The sequence below is a fragment of the Lontra canadensis genome, unplaced genomic scaffold (assembly GCF_010015895.1).
Source record: "Lontra canadensis isolate GAN:19392208 unplaced genomic scaffold, GSC_riverotter_1.0 scaffold180, whole genome shotgun sequence".
In the NCBI taxonomy this organism is placed as follows: Eukaryota; Metazoa; Chordata; class Mammalia; order Carnivora; family Mustelidae; genus Lontra; species Lontra canadensis.
In genome coordinates, this window is record NW_022631174.1 from 1,339,329 (window position 1) to 1,358,946 (window position 19,618).

The following is a 19,618-nucleotide window of genomic DNA, read 5'->3' on the forward strand; positions in this document are numbered from 1 at the left end:
CCCCTGGGGGCTGCTCTTTCCCAAACACACAGTGTTGATGGGTTTAACACACCATAGTGATGCAACAGAGGCCATACATGTTGAGCGTAGCTTGGGAAAACTGCAGTCACGTAAGGCACTGACCTAGATGGAGGCTGAGGGAGGCACAGTAGAGGTACTTGAGACATCCTGAAATGAGGTTACCATGACCTCTTGTTGGCCAAAGGGTTCCAGCTGCGCTGCTTAGAACATGCAGAAGTTTATGTTCCTGGAGTAGTGCAGGGTGACTGGGCTTCAGAATTCGATTTGCCCTATTGGGCAGAATTAATTTAAGTTGGACACTTTCCCAAGGGCCCCAGTTGACTTGTTTGTATAAATCAGAAAGGCAAAAGGGATTATCTTTTTACCAACTCTTAGGTTCTTATATTCACCTAATAAAACAGCTGTTATTCTTGGAGGATGATATCTTGCTGCCCATGTCTTAACTCCTAAAACAGTGATCTCTGACACCCGTGTCTCCTCTTTATATCATGGCAGCATCTGGAAAATACACTACAGTTCCTTAATCTCTGAGGGAGCTGCAGAGATTCCTACCACCCTCATCTCTACCCCGTTCCAGAGCCCGTTGAGGTACTTGGCATTGTCACCAGACCAAATCCTTAGCCCACCAAAAACAGAGTTGGCATGACATCTCAGCTTAACAAAGGAGCTTCCTAAGGGGTTCATTCAGGTCCTTTCTACCTATTAGCTGCTCACCACCTGCAGTTGAGTGTGAAGTCCGCAGGGCTGCAATGGTCTTATGTTGGCCATGGAACCCCATGTTGGGAGTTGTGGGCTGGGGTATAGTGGTCCTTAGGCAGACAAGTTTTTAAAAGAGCATACTGCATATCTTAAGAGCGTTTCTCTTGTTGTGGCCTTCTGTCTTTCCCCTTTGTGTGTATAGTCCATGGGCTTTTTCTTTTCCAGCTTCCTCATGTCTAGTTTCTGTGCCACCTTGGCTATATTTCCAGAACTCCTCATTCCAGGAACCGAAAGACCCAACTTGTTTCCCATCTGTACTACAACTCTGATCTTCCATAGCTCTGAAACACAATGCAGGGCTTCTTCTCACTCACCTCTTTCCGGGTTTGTTCTGCAGCTGTGGAGTTTGAATGTTAGTGTTTAAACAAGCTGGTATTACACAGGAAATGGCCACCTCCACAGGCCCCTGCAGGCTTGTAACATGGGGTCATTGTACTTGATATTAATCACCAGTCAGCCTGTTCCCCCAGTAAAAATATGAATGGGTGTGTGAGGGCTCAGTCCTCCTTAGACTTGCCAGAAGGATGGCCTGAGACCTGGTTGGACCTTAGCACTCCACTCTCTGAACTCTCTATGTCCCTGGGCCCTACCCCTGATGGAGCCTTTAGAAAAGTTCCTACCTGACCTCTTCCCTATAAAGCCGGCAGATCTGCCTTTCATTCTGAGTTCTAGAAAGGAGATCTGTTGTAATATAACTTGCCTCACCTGTCTCACACCTTACTTAACCTTTTGGAGCATTTTGTGGGATAACACCTTGTGTGAGAAAACTCCAGAGTGCAGGAACACAGAAGCCTGTTAGTCTACCTGACACCAGGGCTTCTCAGTTCCTTGGACTGAAGCTGCTTTTCCAGGGGTGTATGCAGAAATAACCCCAACCTGAAGGGTTAATCTGATTCCCCAAGTCAATATCCCCCAAACAACCAGCCAAGAGTGTGTGTTGGTTCATTTCTGTGAAATGTGTTTCCCCAGTCACCTGGGCTGGCCTGGGCTGCATTGTATCGGCCAGCAGCTGCACTGCACTCAAACTGACAGCTACATTAAACCTTGGAATTCTGAGGCAATAAAAAGTAAATTAACTCTTGTTTTTTTTCTTTTCCTGGTGGAGTGAGTGAATGCATGTCTGTAGGGAAGTGAGTAAGCCTCGGTCCTGAGTACATACCTCTAACTAGCCACTGCTGGTCTGTCCCAAGCTAGGATCTCATGTTCAGACTCCAGCCAGGGGTCTGCTTTCCTGGTGTGTGGTGTTTCTGTGGGGTTGGGCCACTGGGTCACCCAGCAACTGCTGATCCTTGCTGACTAATCACATTACAGCTGCTTGAGAGGTTCCCTTGCCACCATTCTGAGAGCCGTAAACGGACTCGCTGGACGCTCATATTCTCTGGCTGCTTTGTGTCTGCTTGGTAAAGAATGCATCCTAACTGTAGTGGGATTTTGTGGGTTCTGGGATCTTCCCCAAAATACGACTTGGGACCAGAATAAGCCAAAGGCACTCGCCCAGGCTCATAGCACTGTTTAGAACCAAAGTTGTTTGAGATTGTCTGAAAAATCTTTTGGTTTTTCAAGTGTTTCTAGAAGATTGGAAAAAAACTCATAGCCTCCAGAATTTGACTTTGGGCTCCTTGGCCCAGGCTAACTTCGAACCTTCAGAACCCAAGGGCTGCTGAGGGTTGAAGTTTGGGAGGCACTCCTACCTGGGATAAGGAGCTAGAGCAGGAAAAAGCTAAGCTTTTCCCCTTCAATGCAGATAGGAAACCCTGTGTTCACCCACAGAGCTGACCTCTCAGCCCAGAGGCCTGGTTGGGGGTAAGCTGAGGTGATGATGCCCAGGTACCAGGAATTACCTCATCCTTAGCTTTTGAGGTCAGGCATCTCACCTAGGTTTTTTGGTTTTTTGTTTTTTTGGTGTGTGTGTGTGTGTGTGTGTGTTTTAAGTAAATGTATTTATTTGAAAGAGCATGACTACATGCGAGGGTGGCAGGGGGCAAAGGGAGAGAATCACCGGCAGACTGCCCGCTGAGTGCAGAGCTGATGTGGGACTTGATCTCATGACCCTGAGATCATGACCTGAGCCAAAATCCAAGAGTCGGATACTTAACCGACTGAGCCACCCAGGCGCCCCTCACCTAGTTTAAGTACCTCTTCCTTTTAGTACTAGTTTCCTGACACTCCTCTTCCCTTCCCTCTGTGGAGAGTCATGGTATGGTGCATGGGTGCCTAATTAGTGTGTTTGTGTCCATGGTGCTCACTGGGAGAGGAGGTAATTGATGAAGTGATCTTGGGCAGTCGCACTAAGACACCAGAAGAAAGAAGCTACTTGGAATCAGAGTTCAATCACAAGACCAGTCTGAATGGATCAGGGTAGAAGTGACCTTTCACTGAAGTATTTTGTGTATTCCCTTGGTTCTGGTTAGTCTAGCATGGCCCTCAGGCCCCTTTATATTCCTCATTTGGGAACTCAGGACACTTCCTATGTCTTTTGGCACCAGCTGCTATCTTACAAACCAACCCTGGGGTAGGAACTCTCATCCACTTCATTTTTGCAGTGAGTCTTAAGATTTTGGCACAAGGTGGGTGGTAATGGGCAAAAGGCAGCTGTGGGCAGGGGTCCCTAGTGGTGGCCAGCAGTCTCTGGGAGGAGTCAGTTTTGGTTTATCTGAGCCTTAGGGGACAGGGGAGCATGGTAATGAGAACCACATGATACCACATATTTCTTCGTCTTGGATCCAAGATGGTAGGGGTGGGAGGATGAGAGAGGGATATGGGGCCTCCCACTGTGGCAGCCGTGGGTAATTTTCTGCTGCCTCTCCCTGACTGGGGATGCTGCTGCCCACACCTCCCTACCCCCGACTACGTCCTGAAGCGATCGGGTCCTTGACCTGCACAACACCAACCAAGGCCCCTAAGCCAAGAATTCAGCTGGGAGACTTTTCACCTTCTTCCTTCTCACTGTCGTCTTTCCTGTTTATTTTCCAAATTGCTGCTCTGCAGCCGAGCAGTGTCTGTTGGCCAGAGCTCACCAGCGCTGTGGGATTGGACTAGGCAGTGGGCTCAAGTGGCCAGCAGGGCACTGGGGGAGGAAGTGGGGAGCTGGAAGAGCCTCCCTGTGCGTCTCCCATGGGCAGCGCTAACCTCGGAGGCGGCCCTGAGCAGCCCTATCACATCCGGTGCTTGTCTCTGCAGCCGGGACCGGAGGATAAACTATCAGAGCTGTGGGGCAGTGCATCATTCCTCTTATTATTTTCTTCTCTGCAGATGGGGTCGTGGAAAGTTCAGTTCCTTTTAACCCTCGAAGTTCTGTTTATTCTACAGCTGGTAGCCTGAATGCCGCGTTTCCCATTACATCACAAAGGGGCTCAGGCAGATCTCTGCACAGAAACGTGTTGCAACTGTTTATTTTTTTCCATATTTAAACATTTCTGACAGCCAAACTCAGCTGAGCCAAAAGATGGAGCTTTGTGAATGAGTCTGGTTGTTGGTGTCTGTACAGAGAGAAGGCTTTAGAAAACTCTCGTCCCTCCGGTGATTCTTCCCAAACATGTTCTTTTTCCTGGGCAAAGCCTGTGAAGCAAGTTACTTCTGCAGTACACGTGTGTTGATTATGTGCTGTTGTGTGATTAATGGGGCTGTGTTCCGCCTGGTTCCCAGGACACTCTTGAAAACAAGATGTTTCATTTCATTGCCTTTTCCTAGTGTAGTGATTACAGTAAATAAACCAGTGCAGGCTCCTTCCACCTGGAGTCAGTCAGGGAGTCCCCACACCCCTACTCCACTTTCTCTCCCAGCATCACCTTCAGTGGCATGTCCCTTGAATGCCCTTTTTTCTGCCATCTCCCAAAGGCTCCTAGACGGCAGGAGAAACAAATTGCTTAAGGCTGAAACCCCTCCCTAGCAGATTTGGCTCATGCGCAGTAACTCCTCTGGGAAGATTCCAGGATGTAGCTCATTCGTAGCTCTCTTTGCCTCTTGCCACTCCACCTCTTGACCCTAATTGTAAAGCTTTTTTTTTTTTTTTTTTAAATTCTCCTGTGCAACTCATTCCTTTTGAAGTACAATTTAGCATCAATAGGTACAAAAACTGGGACAGTCCCAGGCAAGGCAGAGTGGTTCGTCACCCTGTATCTAACCTTCTACAAATGAGAGAAAGGAGAGGGAGTGGGCTGGCCAAGACAGCACTGGGACTGGTTCATCTGCTGAGATGTATGGGAAGCTTTAGTGTCCTGGGATGATCTTGGCAGGCCAAGAATGAGGTTTTTTATTGGGTCGGTGGGTGGGGTAGGAGGGGATGTTTAATTCCAGTACAATTAACATACAGTATTATATTAGTTGCAGGTGTACAGTATAGTGCTTCAACAATTCTGTACCTTACTTGGTACTCATCAGAACAGATGTACTCTTAATCCCATTCTCCTATTTGTATTTGTTTGTTTTCCTGTTTATATGTAGCAGAAGATTTCTAAAGCATCATAAGGGGGGGAAAAAAATCCATGTGACTCTCTTCATGGTGTGACTGGCCCCTCTGGCTGCATGGGAGGAGGGGAGATTGGCGCTCTGTTGCTATCTTGTGGCATATACTTGGCTGGACAGAAGTGGGGGAATTCTGGGAGCTGCCTCAGGCACTGGGTGTCTAGAATGTTTGAGTAAGTGTCTCAGGCACACTGTCTGGAAAGGTGACAGGACCTGCATTAGGCAACTGATTCTCTAAATTCCTTTTCCTCTCTAGTTAGGATTTTAAAAACTCTCCCTAATCAATTTCAACTTTGCCTAGATGGACACTCGTCCACCAGATTGCTGCCATGGATGCAGTTTTGTACCCTAGCTTTCTGGGTAAGAGTTTCTGGAAGTTGCCAGCCATAGGCAACATTTGCCACCAGTACCTCCCTTCTCACAAGTGCTTAAAATACTTTAACTGGTCCCTCTTTAGAGCTGTTCTTTCTGCCCTTATTTCTCACAGGGTTGCTATGGATGTGTGGTCGATGCTGGCTGATTTCTGTAACATATTGACTGCGGTGAATCAGTCTGAGGTGCCACTGTACAAGGACCCGGACGATGACCTCACCCTTCTTATCCTGGAAGAGGATCGGCTTCTCTCCGGCTTTGTCCCCTTGCTAGCTGCCCCTCAGGACCCCTGCTACGTGGAGAAAACCTCGGATAAGGTCAGCCCCAGGCCAAACATCCCTCCCCATTCACCCCTCCTCTTAATTCTCCAGACTTTTTTATTCTTGGGAAGTTTTCTGTGCAAACGGAACATGATTAAGTCATTGAGAAGGGTGTTAAGGGAAAATATCGACCTTTTAGCCGCTGACATCCAGCTCTGTGTCCTGAAAAAAAAAACCCTCTCGACTTCCTTTGGTGTGTGTGTGTGTGCTCGCTGGCATGTTGTATATACGATCATTTCCTCACTTGTTTAAATAGTGCAGCTTGTGTTGGCAGTGCTCTCACTCAGCTCCAAATGGTTTGCATCATGCTTAAAGCACCCTCCTTCCTCCCCCCTCTCCTCGTTCCCCCCAGCCACAAAACTCTGCACTAGGAAAACAGCCAGGGCTTTTTCCCTTCTCTAAGGAGGGGAGTGATAAATAGGTGACTAGAGAGAAGCAGACACCATGTGTTAACTTACAAAAAAAGCTTTTAGGAATATGAAGCATTCCCCGCTGCCTGGTTTCTATTTTTCTTCCTCTAAGGACTGTGTTTTAACCTGAACTTTTTTCTGGTCTGTTTATAGAAAACAAAGCTCGTTGCCTATTGCCCCGGTGGGGACTGTGGAACTCTTAGTCTCTGCTTAACAGTTGGGTCTTTGGCCAGGTGTGGAGGGTAGGGCAAGCTGCTCTGCTTCACATTCCCATGTAGCAATTGCTTGGGTGGGGAAGGGGCACCCACACACCCCGGGAACAAAGTCTCCTATCTAAGCTGGGGAGCCCTGTGTCTGACCTCTTTGCAGAGTTGTTAACATCATATCCCCTGGGGAGGCCTTTGGGGAAGAGGCCACAAATGGCTTCTTGGGTGGAAGTCTTTTGGTCTACATGAAGTATATAGAGAGAGACATAGGTGCATGGCTTTTTTTTTTTTTTTTTAAGATTTATTTATATGTTTTAGGGAGAGAGAGAGAGCATGTGCTAGCGGTGGGGAAGGGGCAGAGACAGAGGGAGAGGGAGAGAGAATTCTCAAGCAGACTCCCACTGAGCACAGAGCCCAATACAGGGCTTGATCCCAGGACTCTGAGATCATGACCAGAACCAAAATCAAGAGCCAGCTCTCTAACCAACCACGCCATCCAGGCACCCTAGATAGATGTTTTTTAAAAAAATACCAAATAGTAAAAACTAAATCCCAGCCATAAACTGCAAATATGAAAGAGATTATATTGAATAAAAAATATTGCTATATTGAAGATTTAAAATGTTTAAACTTATTCTTAGTAGGAAAGAGTTATATGTTCATTATAGACAAGTAAAAAAAAAGAAAGAAAAATTTATCCACAGTCCTTTTACCTAGTGGTAACATCTGTGTTATTTTTGCTAATCATAATCATATTTAACTAATAGCATACACACTTTTTTCTTTTTTTTAAAATCTATATAGTTATCTTTGCTTATTTGTTTTTTTATTTTGTTTTGTTTATTTATTATTTTTTTAATAAACGTATAATGTATTTTTATCCCTAGGGGTACAGATCTGTGAATCGCCAGGTTTACACACTTCACAGCACTCACCATAGCACATACCTTCCCCAATGACACTTTTTTAAATATAAAACTAAGAATTGTTATACAGACTATAATCTGATTTTTTTCACCAAATCTTTTTTTAGTGTATTCTTATATGAAATCATTTTTTAAAAAGATATTTATTTATTATTTGTTTATTTATTTTAGAGGGAGAGATAGAGGAGAACAAGTGGGTGGGGCAGAGGGAGAGGAAGATAGAATCTCAAGGAGACTCTGTGCCAAGCGTGGAGCCCAACATGGATCTCGATCTCGGGACCCCAAGGTCTTGACCTGAACCACAATCAAGAGTCGGATGCTTAACCAACGGAATGCCCTATATGGAATCATTTTTGATTATCACTTTGTATTCTTCTGTATGCCAAGATTTCTTTAACTAGTCTTTGCTTCATTGAGCCAAGGGACTATTCTCAATTTTTGTACTGCTGTAAACAGTGACATGATCCTTACAGCATAATTTTTGCATATATTCCCCTTGGTTAAACCTATTGACATAAAAAAAACCTCTTCCTCTTTGGATGTGTTTAATGACTAATATCTTGGGAATGTTAGACTCTCTCTCTCCTAAGAGGAATACTCATTTTATGCTTTTCCAATGAAAAGTTGGGAGTGAAATCCTGCTCTTCTAGTGTCAGAAGGGGATAATAATGGGGAATTGTAGTATGTGAGGCTGAAGATAACTAACACCGTGTTTATATGTTGTGGGAGGAGGTCAGTTAGAAGAGAAACTGGGTAAGCATGGCTTGGGCCAGGAGATCTTAGTACTCTTCTTCTGTGATCACAAGGTGAGTTTGACTCTGGAGGGTACTTCTGGGAATCAGCTACTGGCTTAGCTGCCTTTTGGTGCATAACAAGGAAGGAGACCTAACCAGCTTCAGACTTGCTGACCCCTAAATCCTCATCAACTCTCCCAGCAGTAGTGTCAGTATGATACGTGTACGTGATACAGCATATGGTACAATGCAGCATATGATGAGTGTATGATGTGGCCAGAGAAGAACACAGAGCCAGCAGCCCATGCCCTCAGCCTGTAGCAGTGGTTCACAGGCTGCCCCAGGGCAGTTGCAGCTCGTGGCAGCTTGAGACTAAGGTAGGTCTCCGCCTCAAGGACTGTGAAATAGGTATGTCAAACATAACGTCTCCAGATCCATACTCTCCCATAAACCTGGTTGTCTGTCTTCTCCCCATCTTGGTAAATAACAGCTTTGACTTTGGGTAGCTTATATCAAAATTATTGGGGTTATTCTTGGCTACTCTCTTTTTCTCACACCTCCATATCTAATTTGTCAGCTGTTCATGTCTTCTTTACCTTCAAAATAAATGCAGATACAACTCTTTCTTACCACCCCACCCTAGATCAGCTCCTTGCAATGCCTTCTGACTGGTTTCTCTAGTTCCTCCTTCCTTCTACTCCCCAGTCTGTTTTCAGCACAAGTGGAATGATCTTTTTATTTGTTTATTTTTTTTTAATTTTTTTTTTAAGATTTTATTTATTCATTTGACAGAGATCACAAGTAGGCAGAGAAGCAGGCTCCCTGCTGAGCAGAGAGCCTGATGTGGGGCTCGATCCCAGGACCCTGGGAGGCTTTAACCCACTGAGCCACCCAGGCGCCCCGGAATGATCTTTTTAAAACATCAATAAGATCATGTCACTTCTTTGTTCAAAACTTTCCGATGGCTGCTTCTCTCACTTAGAGCAAAAGCCAGAGTTTTGGTGGTGGTGATGGTGTTTTTTTTTTTTTTTTTTTTTAAAGATTTTTATTTACTTGAGAGAGAGAGAATGAGAGAGAGAAGGCGTGAGAAGGGGGAGAGTCGGAGGGAGAAGCAGACTCCCTGTTGAATCGGGAGCCCGTTGCGGGACTCGATCCTGGGACTCCAGGATCGTGACCTGAGCCGAAGGCAGTTGCTCAATGAACTGAACCCAGGCACCCCAAAAGCCAGAGTTTTAACAGCATCCTGCAACGCTCTCAGTGATATGACACCACCTCTACCCGCCCTTAACTCTGATGTCAGCTCCTACTGCTCTCCTCCTACTCGATATGCTCTAGTCACATTGGAGTCCTTGCTGTTCTTCACACAAGCCTAGCACTCATGTCTAAGGGTCTTTGCACTTGCTTTCCTCTTAACCTAGAACACTGTGTTCCCAGAGAGCTGTGTGGCTCTCTAACTCCCTTCTAAATGTCACCTTGTAAGAACGGTCTTCCCTAGCTACTCTGTATAACATGTTTCTTTCCTTTTCTTTTTATTCTACTTTATTCTCCATTGCAGAGGAAAATAATGTTTCTATATCTAGCATGTATTGGTCCCAGGATTAGGTACTTCTATATAGTATCTCGTTAAGTTCTCCTGATAAGCCTGCCAAGTAGGTATTAGTACCTTTGTGTTGTTTGTTCTGTTGTGATGGTGGTGGTGGTGGTTTTTCAAAGAGGTGACTGAGGTTCAAGAGAAGAGTGAAAAAATGTTGGTAAATCATATGGGTCATCTGCATAGCTGACCTAGAATCTTTAGGTCAGCTATGGAGGGAATCTTCAGGAACCTCAGCCTTTTAGAAATATGAAAGAGATCAATATTTTCTCCAGCTTTTAGTGTTCAGTACCAAGAAATGTAAAATATGTCAAGGACTTGTCAGTAGCAGCAACATGTGCAATTTCAGTGCTGTCCAGATTGGTCCCATGTTTGGTCCCACCTTGATGCCCATTCAACAGGTATTTACTGAACATATCTGTATTATACTGTCTTACACACACAGCAAGAGAGATCTAGACTTGTAAAGCAAACATCCTAGTTTGGGAAGCAGTTGGTGGCATGTACAAACGTGAGAAGCAACATAAGTTAATTTGAACCTGTAATTAAGGAGGAACTCTTGAAATTTTGTTGAGCTGGTAGTATTCCAAAGAAGGCATTGCTTAAGGAGCACTGATTTGGCATTAATGTATCATTGTATTTCCTAAGCATGTTCTATGGAACTCTAGTTTTATAGGTTCTTAATTGTTAGATGAAAGTAAAAGACTTTCATGATCATACAAGTTATGGTAAAGTAACGTTAAACAGGGATGCCTGGGTGGCTCAGTCAGCTAGGCATCCAACTCTTGATTTCGGCTCAGGTCACGATCTCAGGATTGTGAGATTGAGTCCCAAGTCGTCGAGCTCCCTGCTCAGTGGGGAGTCTGCTTCTCACTCTTCCCCTCTCCTTCTGCCCCTCTCCCCACTTATGCTGTCTCTCTCTCTTTCTTTCTCTCTCTCTAAAAACAATAATTTTTAAAAAGTAACAACATTAAACAGAACCCAATACTGTAAGACTTATTGGAGCTTTAACATAGTGTACTGTGAGAATAGACTATGCAATCTTTCCCAAACTTGATTTACCCATGATCTTTTTTTTATTTAACATCTTGCAGGTCTAGTATTTAGCTTAAAAAAAAAAAAAAGGTTAAAAAAAAAAACAAAAACAAACCTGGGTGTGGGATGAGCAAGAGGTAAGAAAACAGGTTGCTATTGGAATCATCCAGAAGAAAAATCAGATGAGGATAAAAGCCGAGTGGAGCTAGTTACATTCTGAGACAAACATCACAGATGTTGAAACAGAGCCAGCCAGGGCAAAGAAAGTGACCTTAGGTTCATTGTGTGGCTGCTGGACATCTAAATTCAGAAGGGTAAGTAATTTACTTACCCAAGGTCATGTAGTTAGTAAGGAAGTGTAGGCTTAGAACCCTTCCTTTTCTGTAGTACTTTAAAACTTCATGTTCTGATACTCCTGGCTGGCTCAGTGTGTATAGCATGGATTCATTCTTTCTTTCCTTCCTTCCAGAGAGGGAAGTGGGGAGTGGCAGAGGGAGAGGGAGAGAGAGAGAATATCAAGCAGACTCCCCGCTGAACATGGAGCCTGACGCAGGGATCAGCACAGGGATCGAACTCATGACCCTGAGATCATGACCTGAGCCAAAATCAAGAGTTGGGCACTTAACCAACTGAGCCATCCAGGCTCTCCAAGCGTGAAACTCTTGATCTCGAGTTCATAAATTCGAGCCCAGTGTTCGGCATAGGTTTACTTAAGAAAAATTAAAAAAAAAAAAATTTTTTTTTAAATCCTCATGTTCTAATGATTTGGTGTCTAGGATTTGGTTCAAAATAATTTATGGATAGAAGCATGAATGAAAAAAAGACCAAATATTGATCATTATTACATCTGAATAATGGTTGGATTGATTTCATTATAGTGTTCTACTTTTGTGTATGTATGAAATTTTCTATAATAACTTGTGGTTAAAAACAGTAATATATAGCCATCCTGAAAGGAGGTAAAACAAATAAAATTCTATGTCTTTTCTGCCACATTACGTGCATAAATGATTGAAAAAGTAGTCAAACTGTAATAATAATGAAGTTAAGCTCTTGCAGGCACTAATCGCCTTCCAGGCACTGCGCCAAACTCTTTTTACATGCATTTTCTCATTGAAACCCCAACAACCTTATATGCAGACAGGAGAAATGATGAAAAGGAAACTGTTCTAGGAGAAAGATGTTCAGTTCATGTTGTGCCTTAGTGTAAAAAAAAAAAAGCTTAATTGTCTTCTTCTAAATCTATGTATGTGACTGGCGATACTAACCAAGGATCTATAGTCTTTCTATAGGATATATAGTCTTTCCTTAGGCTCTAAAGAACTTTCCTGAAGCTCTAGTTATTTAATGGTACTGATGCATTTATGCATGCAGAGGTGTAAGCAGTGCTTATTCTGTCATCCCCATAGTGGTTTTATTTGTCTTCCTCCCCATATTGTCTGACCAAGAACTAAGTGAAGAACTTTTCAGTAAGCTCATGCTGGGGCCATTCTTTGGGTTGATTGGGGGAATAAATTATTATAAGTCACATTATTATAAGTTGGTGTTTTGAGTCTCATATCATATCCCATTCATTCTTACAGTCATTTTTGCTTTTTTTCTGGATTTAGGATCCTAGGAAACTTCGTCATACTTAAATATGTTGTTGAGGTTAAAGATGGGGCTTAAATTGTCCAAGTTTTGGAACTCTTGGCTTGTCTGCTTATTTATTTGTTAAATGACATTTTTGGAGTGTTGTTTGTTGTATACATAATTACCCCAAAATGTTTTAAATGGAAAATATAGAAAAACACAAAAAATAAAAATCACTTGCAAACTACCACCTAAAATTAATCAGTGTTAATAGCACAGTTTAAGTCCTTCCAGTCTTCCCCATGCTTAAATGTGTATACTTATTCTTTTCTTTTCATAAAATTAGACTGTCCAGTATATGCTTTGTTCTTGTTTTATGTCCTTTATATATTTATATATACTATACATATTTTTTTAAGTTTTTTAAATTTATTTGACAGAGATCACAAGTAGTCAGAGAGGCAGGCAGAGAGAAAGGAAGGGAAGCAGGCTCCCTGCTGAGCCGAGAGCCCGATGCGGGACTGGATCCCAGGACCCTGGGTTCATGACCTGAGCCGAAGGCAGAGGCTTTAACCCACTGAGCCACCCAGGTGCCCTGAGATATACTACATGTATTATATATACGTATATATATATATACTTGTACACGTGCATACATACGTGTGTGTATGTGTGTGTAGTTTTGGGCAATATATTGCCTTTGTTGTTTGGTGGTCTAGAAAATATTCAAGTGCTACCAGTGACTAATTTATTTAAAAACATACTTGATCCTCTATTCTCAAAGTATCAACATCAAGAATAGAAAAAAAGCCAGAACTATTGACTCATATATTTAAGATATGGAAATTAGGGCTGCTTACAAATATGTATTTTCTTTTTCACACAATTCCATGTTGTTTCTAAATTTACAGTAGTTATTTAGAATTAATTTTATATTAAGTGTTTTCAGTGCTCACCATCAGGTCTTTTACTCTATGGCTTTCCCCCTCTTTTTTTTTTTTTTTTTAAGATTTTTATTTGTCAGAGAGAGAGAGAGTGCCCAAGCTGGGGAGCCACAGGCCAAGAGAGAAGCAGGCTCCCTGCTGAGCAAGGAGCCCAATGCAGGACTCAATCCCAGGACACTCTGAAACCATGTCCTGAACCAAAGGCAGATGCTTAACCGACGAAGCCACCCAGGCGTCGCGGCTTTCCCATTTTTATTATGTCCTTTGACTCATCTATTCAGTAGTAATATACATACTTATGCAAAAGAATCAAATAATTCACAAAAATATATACAGTCAAAAACCACCTGCCAGGAGTAACTGCTGCTAACAATTTTGATATTTACCTTTTTAGACTACTTATATACTGACTAAAACATTTATACATGTATATACCTAAATGATCAAAATGATAGTGTGGTATGCATTCTTTTCCTTACTTTGCTCTTTTTATTGAGTGATCCGTCAAGGACATTCTTCATGACTACTTTTGAACACTTGCATTTTGAAATAGTTTTTATTTTGCCCTTGCACATGAATGGCAGTTTAGCTTAAGTCAGCTTTTTTCTCCCCTTAAAACTATAGGTATGATCCCATTGCATTAATGGTTAGGAAAAATTGGAGAAAAGTCTGACTTTCCTTCCTTTGAAGTCAAACTCTTTCTTTGGTCCAAAGGGGGTAACTTACAGCCTTTTATAATCTTGAATTTCAAATTGTACAAGGATTTATTTAGATGTTGGGCTTTGTACTTTAATTTTTTATGGACACCTAATGAGCTTTTTAATAAGCAGATCCACTTCTATCTTTGGACCAGAAAAGTTTTCATGTCCTTGATTGCTAATGTTCTGTTTATTCTATTCTTTTCTTCACTGTCTTCTACATCTCTTTTTCTGTCATCATTTTCATCTCTTTTTGCTTTGCCTCTGCATTGTCAGAGAGCTTCAAGTTTACTCCTTCTAATTCAGTTTTTAAGTCTGCTAATGTACTATATGTTTCCTCATATTACTTCCCTGTTTTATCCTGGAATCTTTATATTTTTGCCCACCTTTTATCCAAGTCTGTTTAATCTGTCTTTGTTTTGTCATTTTTCTTTTATCATACTTCACAGAGTCTATGATTTTAAAAATTCAGTTTTAAGAATATCTTCTTCATTTAACATTCCCCACACTCCCTGCAAATATGCTTTGTTTCTCTATCTTTTTGTGTGCTATGTTCTCCACTTTTAATGTTGCAGACCCTTTTCATAAGCCCCAACTTGGATTTATTTATTTATTTATTTATTTATTTATTTTTTAATTTTATTTTTTATAAACATATAATATATTTTTATCCCCAGGGGCCAACTTGGATTTCTGTAATCTGATTCTGGCCAGTTACATTTCTTTGAACAAAGAAAGGTTTCCTCAGGTCTGATAATCTGCTTCAAAATAGGTTATGTAGATTCTCATGGGATTTCTCCTTTGTCTACAAATACTATTTAAAATCTTGTCAAGTCTATAGCTGGTTGTTACAAGTTTTGTAAGTATTACCAAGTCATAACCCTGAAGGGAGTGGGGAGGAGGCCAGGTGGTATCCAATCTTATTAAATGAATTTATTTTCTACATTTGCTTCTCTGTATATAGTGGAGCTACTACACCAGAGCTAGTTTCCTGTGTCTGATCTCTATTTCACATAAATGATATGGCAATTTCTGACCACCTCACTGGAGCTGTGGCCATGTCAAGAGGAAATTCTACTCTCTGGCCATTCTATTTATTTAAATATTTATTTATTTATTTTGGGAGAAAGAGATAGCCAGAGGAGGGCCCAAGGAAGAGGGAGAGAGAATCCCCCAGCAGACTGCGCTCAGAACCCGAAACAGCGCTCTGTCTTACAACCCTGAGATCATGACCTGAGCTGAAACCAAGAATTGGACACTTAACCAGATCTGCCACGTAGGCACCCCTGGCCACTTCCCATTTAGTATGGTAGTTTACCCCTGAAATGCTGATTGTGAGTGTCACTGATCTGTGGCTGTGAAAAAGCTTCCAAGTGGTGTTCTGCATCTACCCTATGCCCTCACACTTTGCAGTAGACAGAATAATGGCCCACAGAATAATGGCCCATTGAAGATGGTCCACATCTTAATTCCTGAGACCTGTTGAATGTTACCTTACAAGGCAAAGGTGCCTTTGCAGATGTGATTAAGTTAAATAAGGATCTTGAGATGGGAAGATGATCCTAGATTGCTCACGTGTGATTAATGTAATCACAAGGGTCCTTATAATAAGGCAGGAATGTCAAGAGTCAGAAAAAGATGTGATGATGGAACTAAAGGTCCCAGTGAGAGAGATTTGGAGATAGTATACTGTTGGCCTTGAAGATAAGGGGAGGGACTATGAGCCAAAGAATGCAGGTGGCCTCTAGATGCTAAAAGACAAGGAAGCACCAAGAACTCCCAAGAACACCAAGGGTCCGAGAACACTGTCAACACCTTGTTAACTGACAAAACTGACAACACCCTGTGAACACCTTGATTTTAGAATTTCTGACCTTTAGAAGTGTAAGGTAATAAATTGTATCATTTTAAGCCATTAAATTTGTAGTAATTTGTTACAGCACCAATAGGTGACTAATACACCCTTCCAAACTGGAGAATTTTACAGGCTTTTCATTGTTTACTTCTCTTGGTGCTTTCTTTTTCTTTTTTTTAACCTTTTAAATTACAAAATGTGCATATGGAAATGCATTAAACAAAAAGACTTGGCACAAAATGAGGAACTTGATCAAGCAGGTCAAGAAATAGAACAACACAGGGATGGTAATTGCCAGTTCTATTCAGTTTATGTAGGAGGTCCTAGCCAGTACAGTAAGACAAGAAAAAGAAATAAAGTATTAAAAATATGATTGGAGGGGCACCTGGGTGGCTCATTTGGTTAGGCAACTGCCTTCATCTCAAGTCATGATCCCAGGGTTCTGCGATCAAGTTCAGCTTCGGGCTCCCTGCTCAGTGGGGAGTCTGCTTGTTCCTCTCCCTCTGCCCCTCCTCTGGCTTGTGCTCATGCATGCTCTCTCTATCTCTCTCAAATAAACTCTTATTTTATTTTATTTTATTTTTATAAAGATTTTATTCATTTATTTGACAGGCAGAGATCACAAGTAGGCAGAGAGAGAGGTGGAAGCAGGCTCCCTGCTGAGCAGAGAGCCCGACGTGGGGCTTGATCCCAGGACCCTGGAATCATGACATGAGCTGAAGGCAGAGGCTTTAACCCACTGAGCCACCCAGGTGCCCCTAAACTCTTATTTTAAAAAAGATGTTTTGGTAATACATTATATGTTAATAAAAATAATTGAAAAAAAAAAAGATTTGGAAGGGGGAAAAATCAAGCTAAAGGTATCTTTGTTGGCAAATGTGATACATAGGAAATCTCAAAAAAAAAACCCAAGGATAAATTAATAGGATAAGTCAGTTTAACAGAGTTGCTTCATATAAAGTCTGTATACAAAAATCAGTTCCTTATCCCCATACTAACATGGAACCAAATAAGATTTTTTTTAAGTTGACTTCTTAAAAAATAAAATGTAAGTGGATTTCTTAGGAGTTCAAGCTGTTAATTGGCTCTTAGTGATCTGCTTCCATCTGTCCTCTATCCATCTGGTAGTAATTCTTTATGATTTATGGCGGATGGATGGCATTTTCCTGTTTAAGAGCTATTGACTGCTGTGCATCAGGTACTATTCTGATACCACAGCCATGGCAGTGAACACAGTAGACAGTGGGCAGATCCCAGGGCATGGGAGTATATTCTGTGTATCCAGTTTGGTCACTTCATTTGGGATATTGGAAGTAGAATTATTTAATTCAGAGGTCTGTGCTTTTTTTTTTTTTTTTTAAGATTTTATTTATTTATTTGAGAGAGTGAGAGTGAGAGAGAGAGAGCATAGGAGGAGAGAGGTCAGTGAGAGAAGCAGACTCCCAGATGAGCCAGGAGCCCGATGAGGGACTCTATCCTAGGAGTCCAGGATCATGACCTGAGCCGAGGGCAGCCGCCCAACCAGCTGAGCCACCCAGGTGCCCAGGTCTGTGCTTTTTAAGGAGCTTTTTTGTTTGTTTGTTTTTTACAAAGATAACCTTTCTGGGTGCCTGAGTGTCTCAGTTGGTTAAGTGTCTGCCTTCAGTCAGCTTAGGTCATGATCCCAGGGTCCTAGGATCCAGCCCCGTGTTGGGGCTCCTTTCTTGATGGGGAGCCTGCTCCTCCCTCTCCCTCTGCTGCTTCCCCTACTTGTGCTCCCTTACTCTTTCTCTGTCAAATGGATAAATAAAATCCTAAAAAAAACCCAAAACAAAACCTTTCTTTGTATTATGAAATAGATGCTCATTTTAGAAATATTAGGAAAATCAAGATTTATGAGTAAGGAGAAGAAAAGTTTCTGTGATCCTTCTTTCCTGGTTGGGTAGATGGATAGATAGACGTGTGAAATTTTTTGCTTTTTGACAGAAATAGAATCAAATCATATATACTGTTTTGTAATCTACTTTGTTCACTTAACAGTAAGTATATCCTGCATATATTTCCATGTTCACCTAACATGAATTTTAGTGGCTGCCTTATATTCATTAGTGTGGACGTACCATAATATTTGCAGAGTCCTCAACTATTAGGCATTTTAGGAAGTTACTCACTTTTCATTTATTTAAATGATGCCCTCGCGGGCAGAAATCTTTACATACATCTTTTGTTAGTTGATTTTTGAATTGCAATTACTAGGTCAAAGAGTATATGTATATTTTTAAGACTTTTGATAGGTAGTGCCAAATTGCCCTCCAAATAAAGGGTATAAGCCATTTAAACTACAGAGTATAAGCGTATTTGTTTTCTAGCATCCTTACCGACACGGAATGGTTTAATTTTTCCTAACTTTTCCAGAGATGGGCAAAAAGCAGTATTTCATTGTTTTGATTTTCATTTTTGATTACCAGTAGGGTTTATTTGATTACCAAAACTTCTGTGCTTATTGGCATTACATTTCTTATAAACTGCCTGTGTTCCTTGCCCATTTTACTATTAGAATGCTCATCCATTTTTTTTCTTAATGATTTGTGATGGCTGTTTTTTTAATTTTTTTTTTTTTATTTATTTGACAGACAGATCATAAGTAGGCAGAGAGGCAGGTAGAGAGAGACAGGAGGAGGAGGCAGGCTCCCTGCTGAGCAGAGAGCCCGATGAGGGACTCGATCCCAGGACCCTGAGATCATGACCTGAGCTGAAGGCAGAGGCTTTAACCACTGAGCCACCCAGGCACCCTGTTTTTTTAATTTTTTAAGATTTATTTAATTTAGAGAGAGAGTGAGTGCATGAGTAGGGGGAGGGGCAGAGGGAAAGGGAGAAAGAATTTCAAGCAGACTCCCCACTGAGCTTGGAGCCTGATGCAGGATTTGATCCAAGAACCATGAGATTATGACTTGAGCCAAAATCAGGAGTCCTATGTTTAACTCATTGAGCCACCCAGGTGCCCCTGTGATGGCTGTTTATGAATAACTTTTGAACTTTCTTTTTTTTTTTTTTTAAGATTTTATTTATTTATTTGACAGAGAGAATGGTCACAAGTAGGCAGAGCAGCAGGCCTCTCTGCGGCTGAGCAGAGAGCCTGATATGGGGCTTGACCCCAGGACCCTGAGATCACGACCCAGCCGAAGGCAGAGGCCTAAACCCAGTGAGCCACTCAGGTGCCCCACTTTTGAACTTTCTTTAGTTGCCTTTGTATTAGAAGTGTTTTATTTTTATATTAAGTGAGATGAGAACTTTCGGAAACTTGGGAGGGATGCAATATTCTATGCTTTAGGTAGTAAGAACATGGATGTTCCTTTGTCACTGCGCTAGATAAGATCTTTATTTGTTTTCACCCTTTGAGTCTGTTTTCCTCTTCATTCTTCCCTATCAGTCCCTAGATATCTAAAGAAAAACCATGTCCAGCCAGACATTTAGAAATGAACTATGAACTGTATCTATTTCCTTTTCTATTTTGCCTGTTTAGTGGAAGAAGTTCTTGATAAGAATATAAACTTAGTAAAAGTTATGTAGTATTTTGAGAAGGCCTCTGGTTTCTATCTAGCAAGTGTTATAAAAAAATTTTCCCCTTCTTACTTGAAGTGCAGTAAATACCTTGATGGGCTGCTTTGTTTGATGATTCATTTCACCAGTGGCCCTTTGGCGCTAACCATTTGTATTGTGTGTATCTCTCTG

At 41.8% G+C, this 19,618-nt stretch overlaps 1 protein-coding gene across 3 annotated transcripts in view; it reads left to right on the top strand.

The window, feature by feature from the left end:
- Positions 1-19,618, top strand: part of SMG6 (SMG6 nonsense mediated mRNA decay factor) — a 237,758-nt gene that overhangs the window by 113,203 nt on the left and 104,937 nt on the right. For all 3 annotated transcript variants that reach the window (XM_032846751.1, XM_032846750.1, XM_032846752.1), the window contains exon 13: positions 5,732-5,933. In XM_032846751.1, coding sequence (XP_032702642.1) covers positions 5,732-5,933 — 202 coding nt within the window. The remainder of the gene's footprint in view (positions 1-5,731; positions 5,934-19,618) is intronic.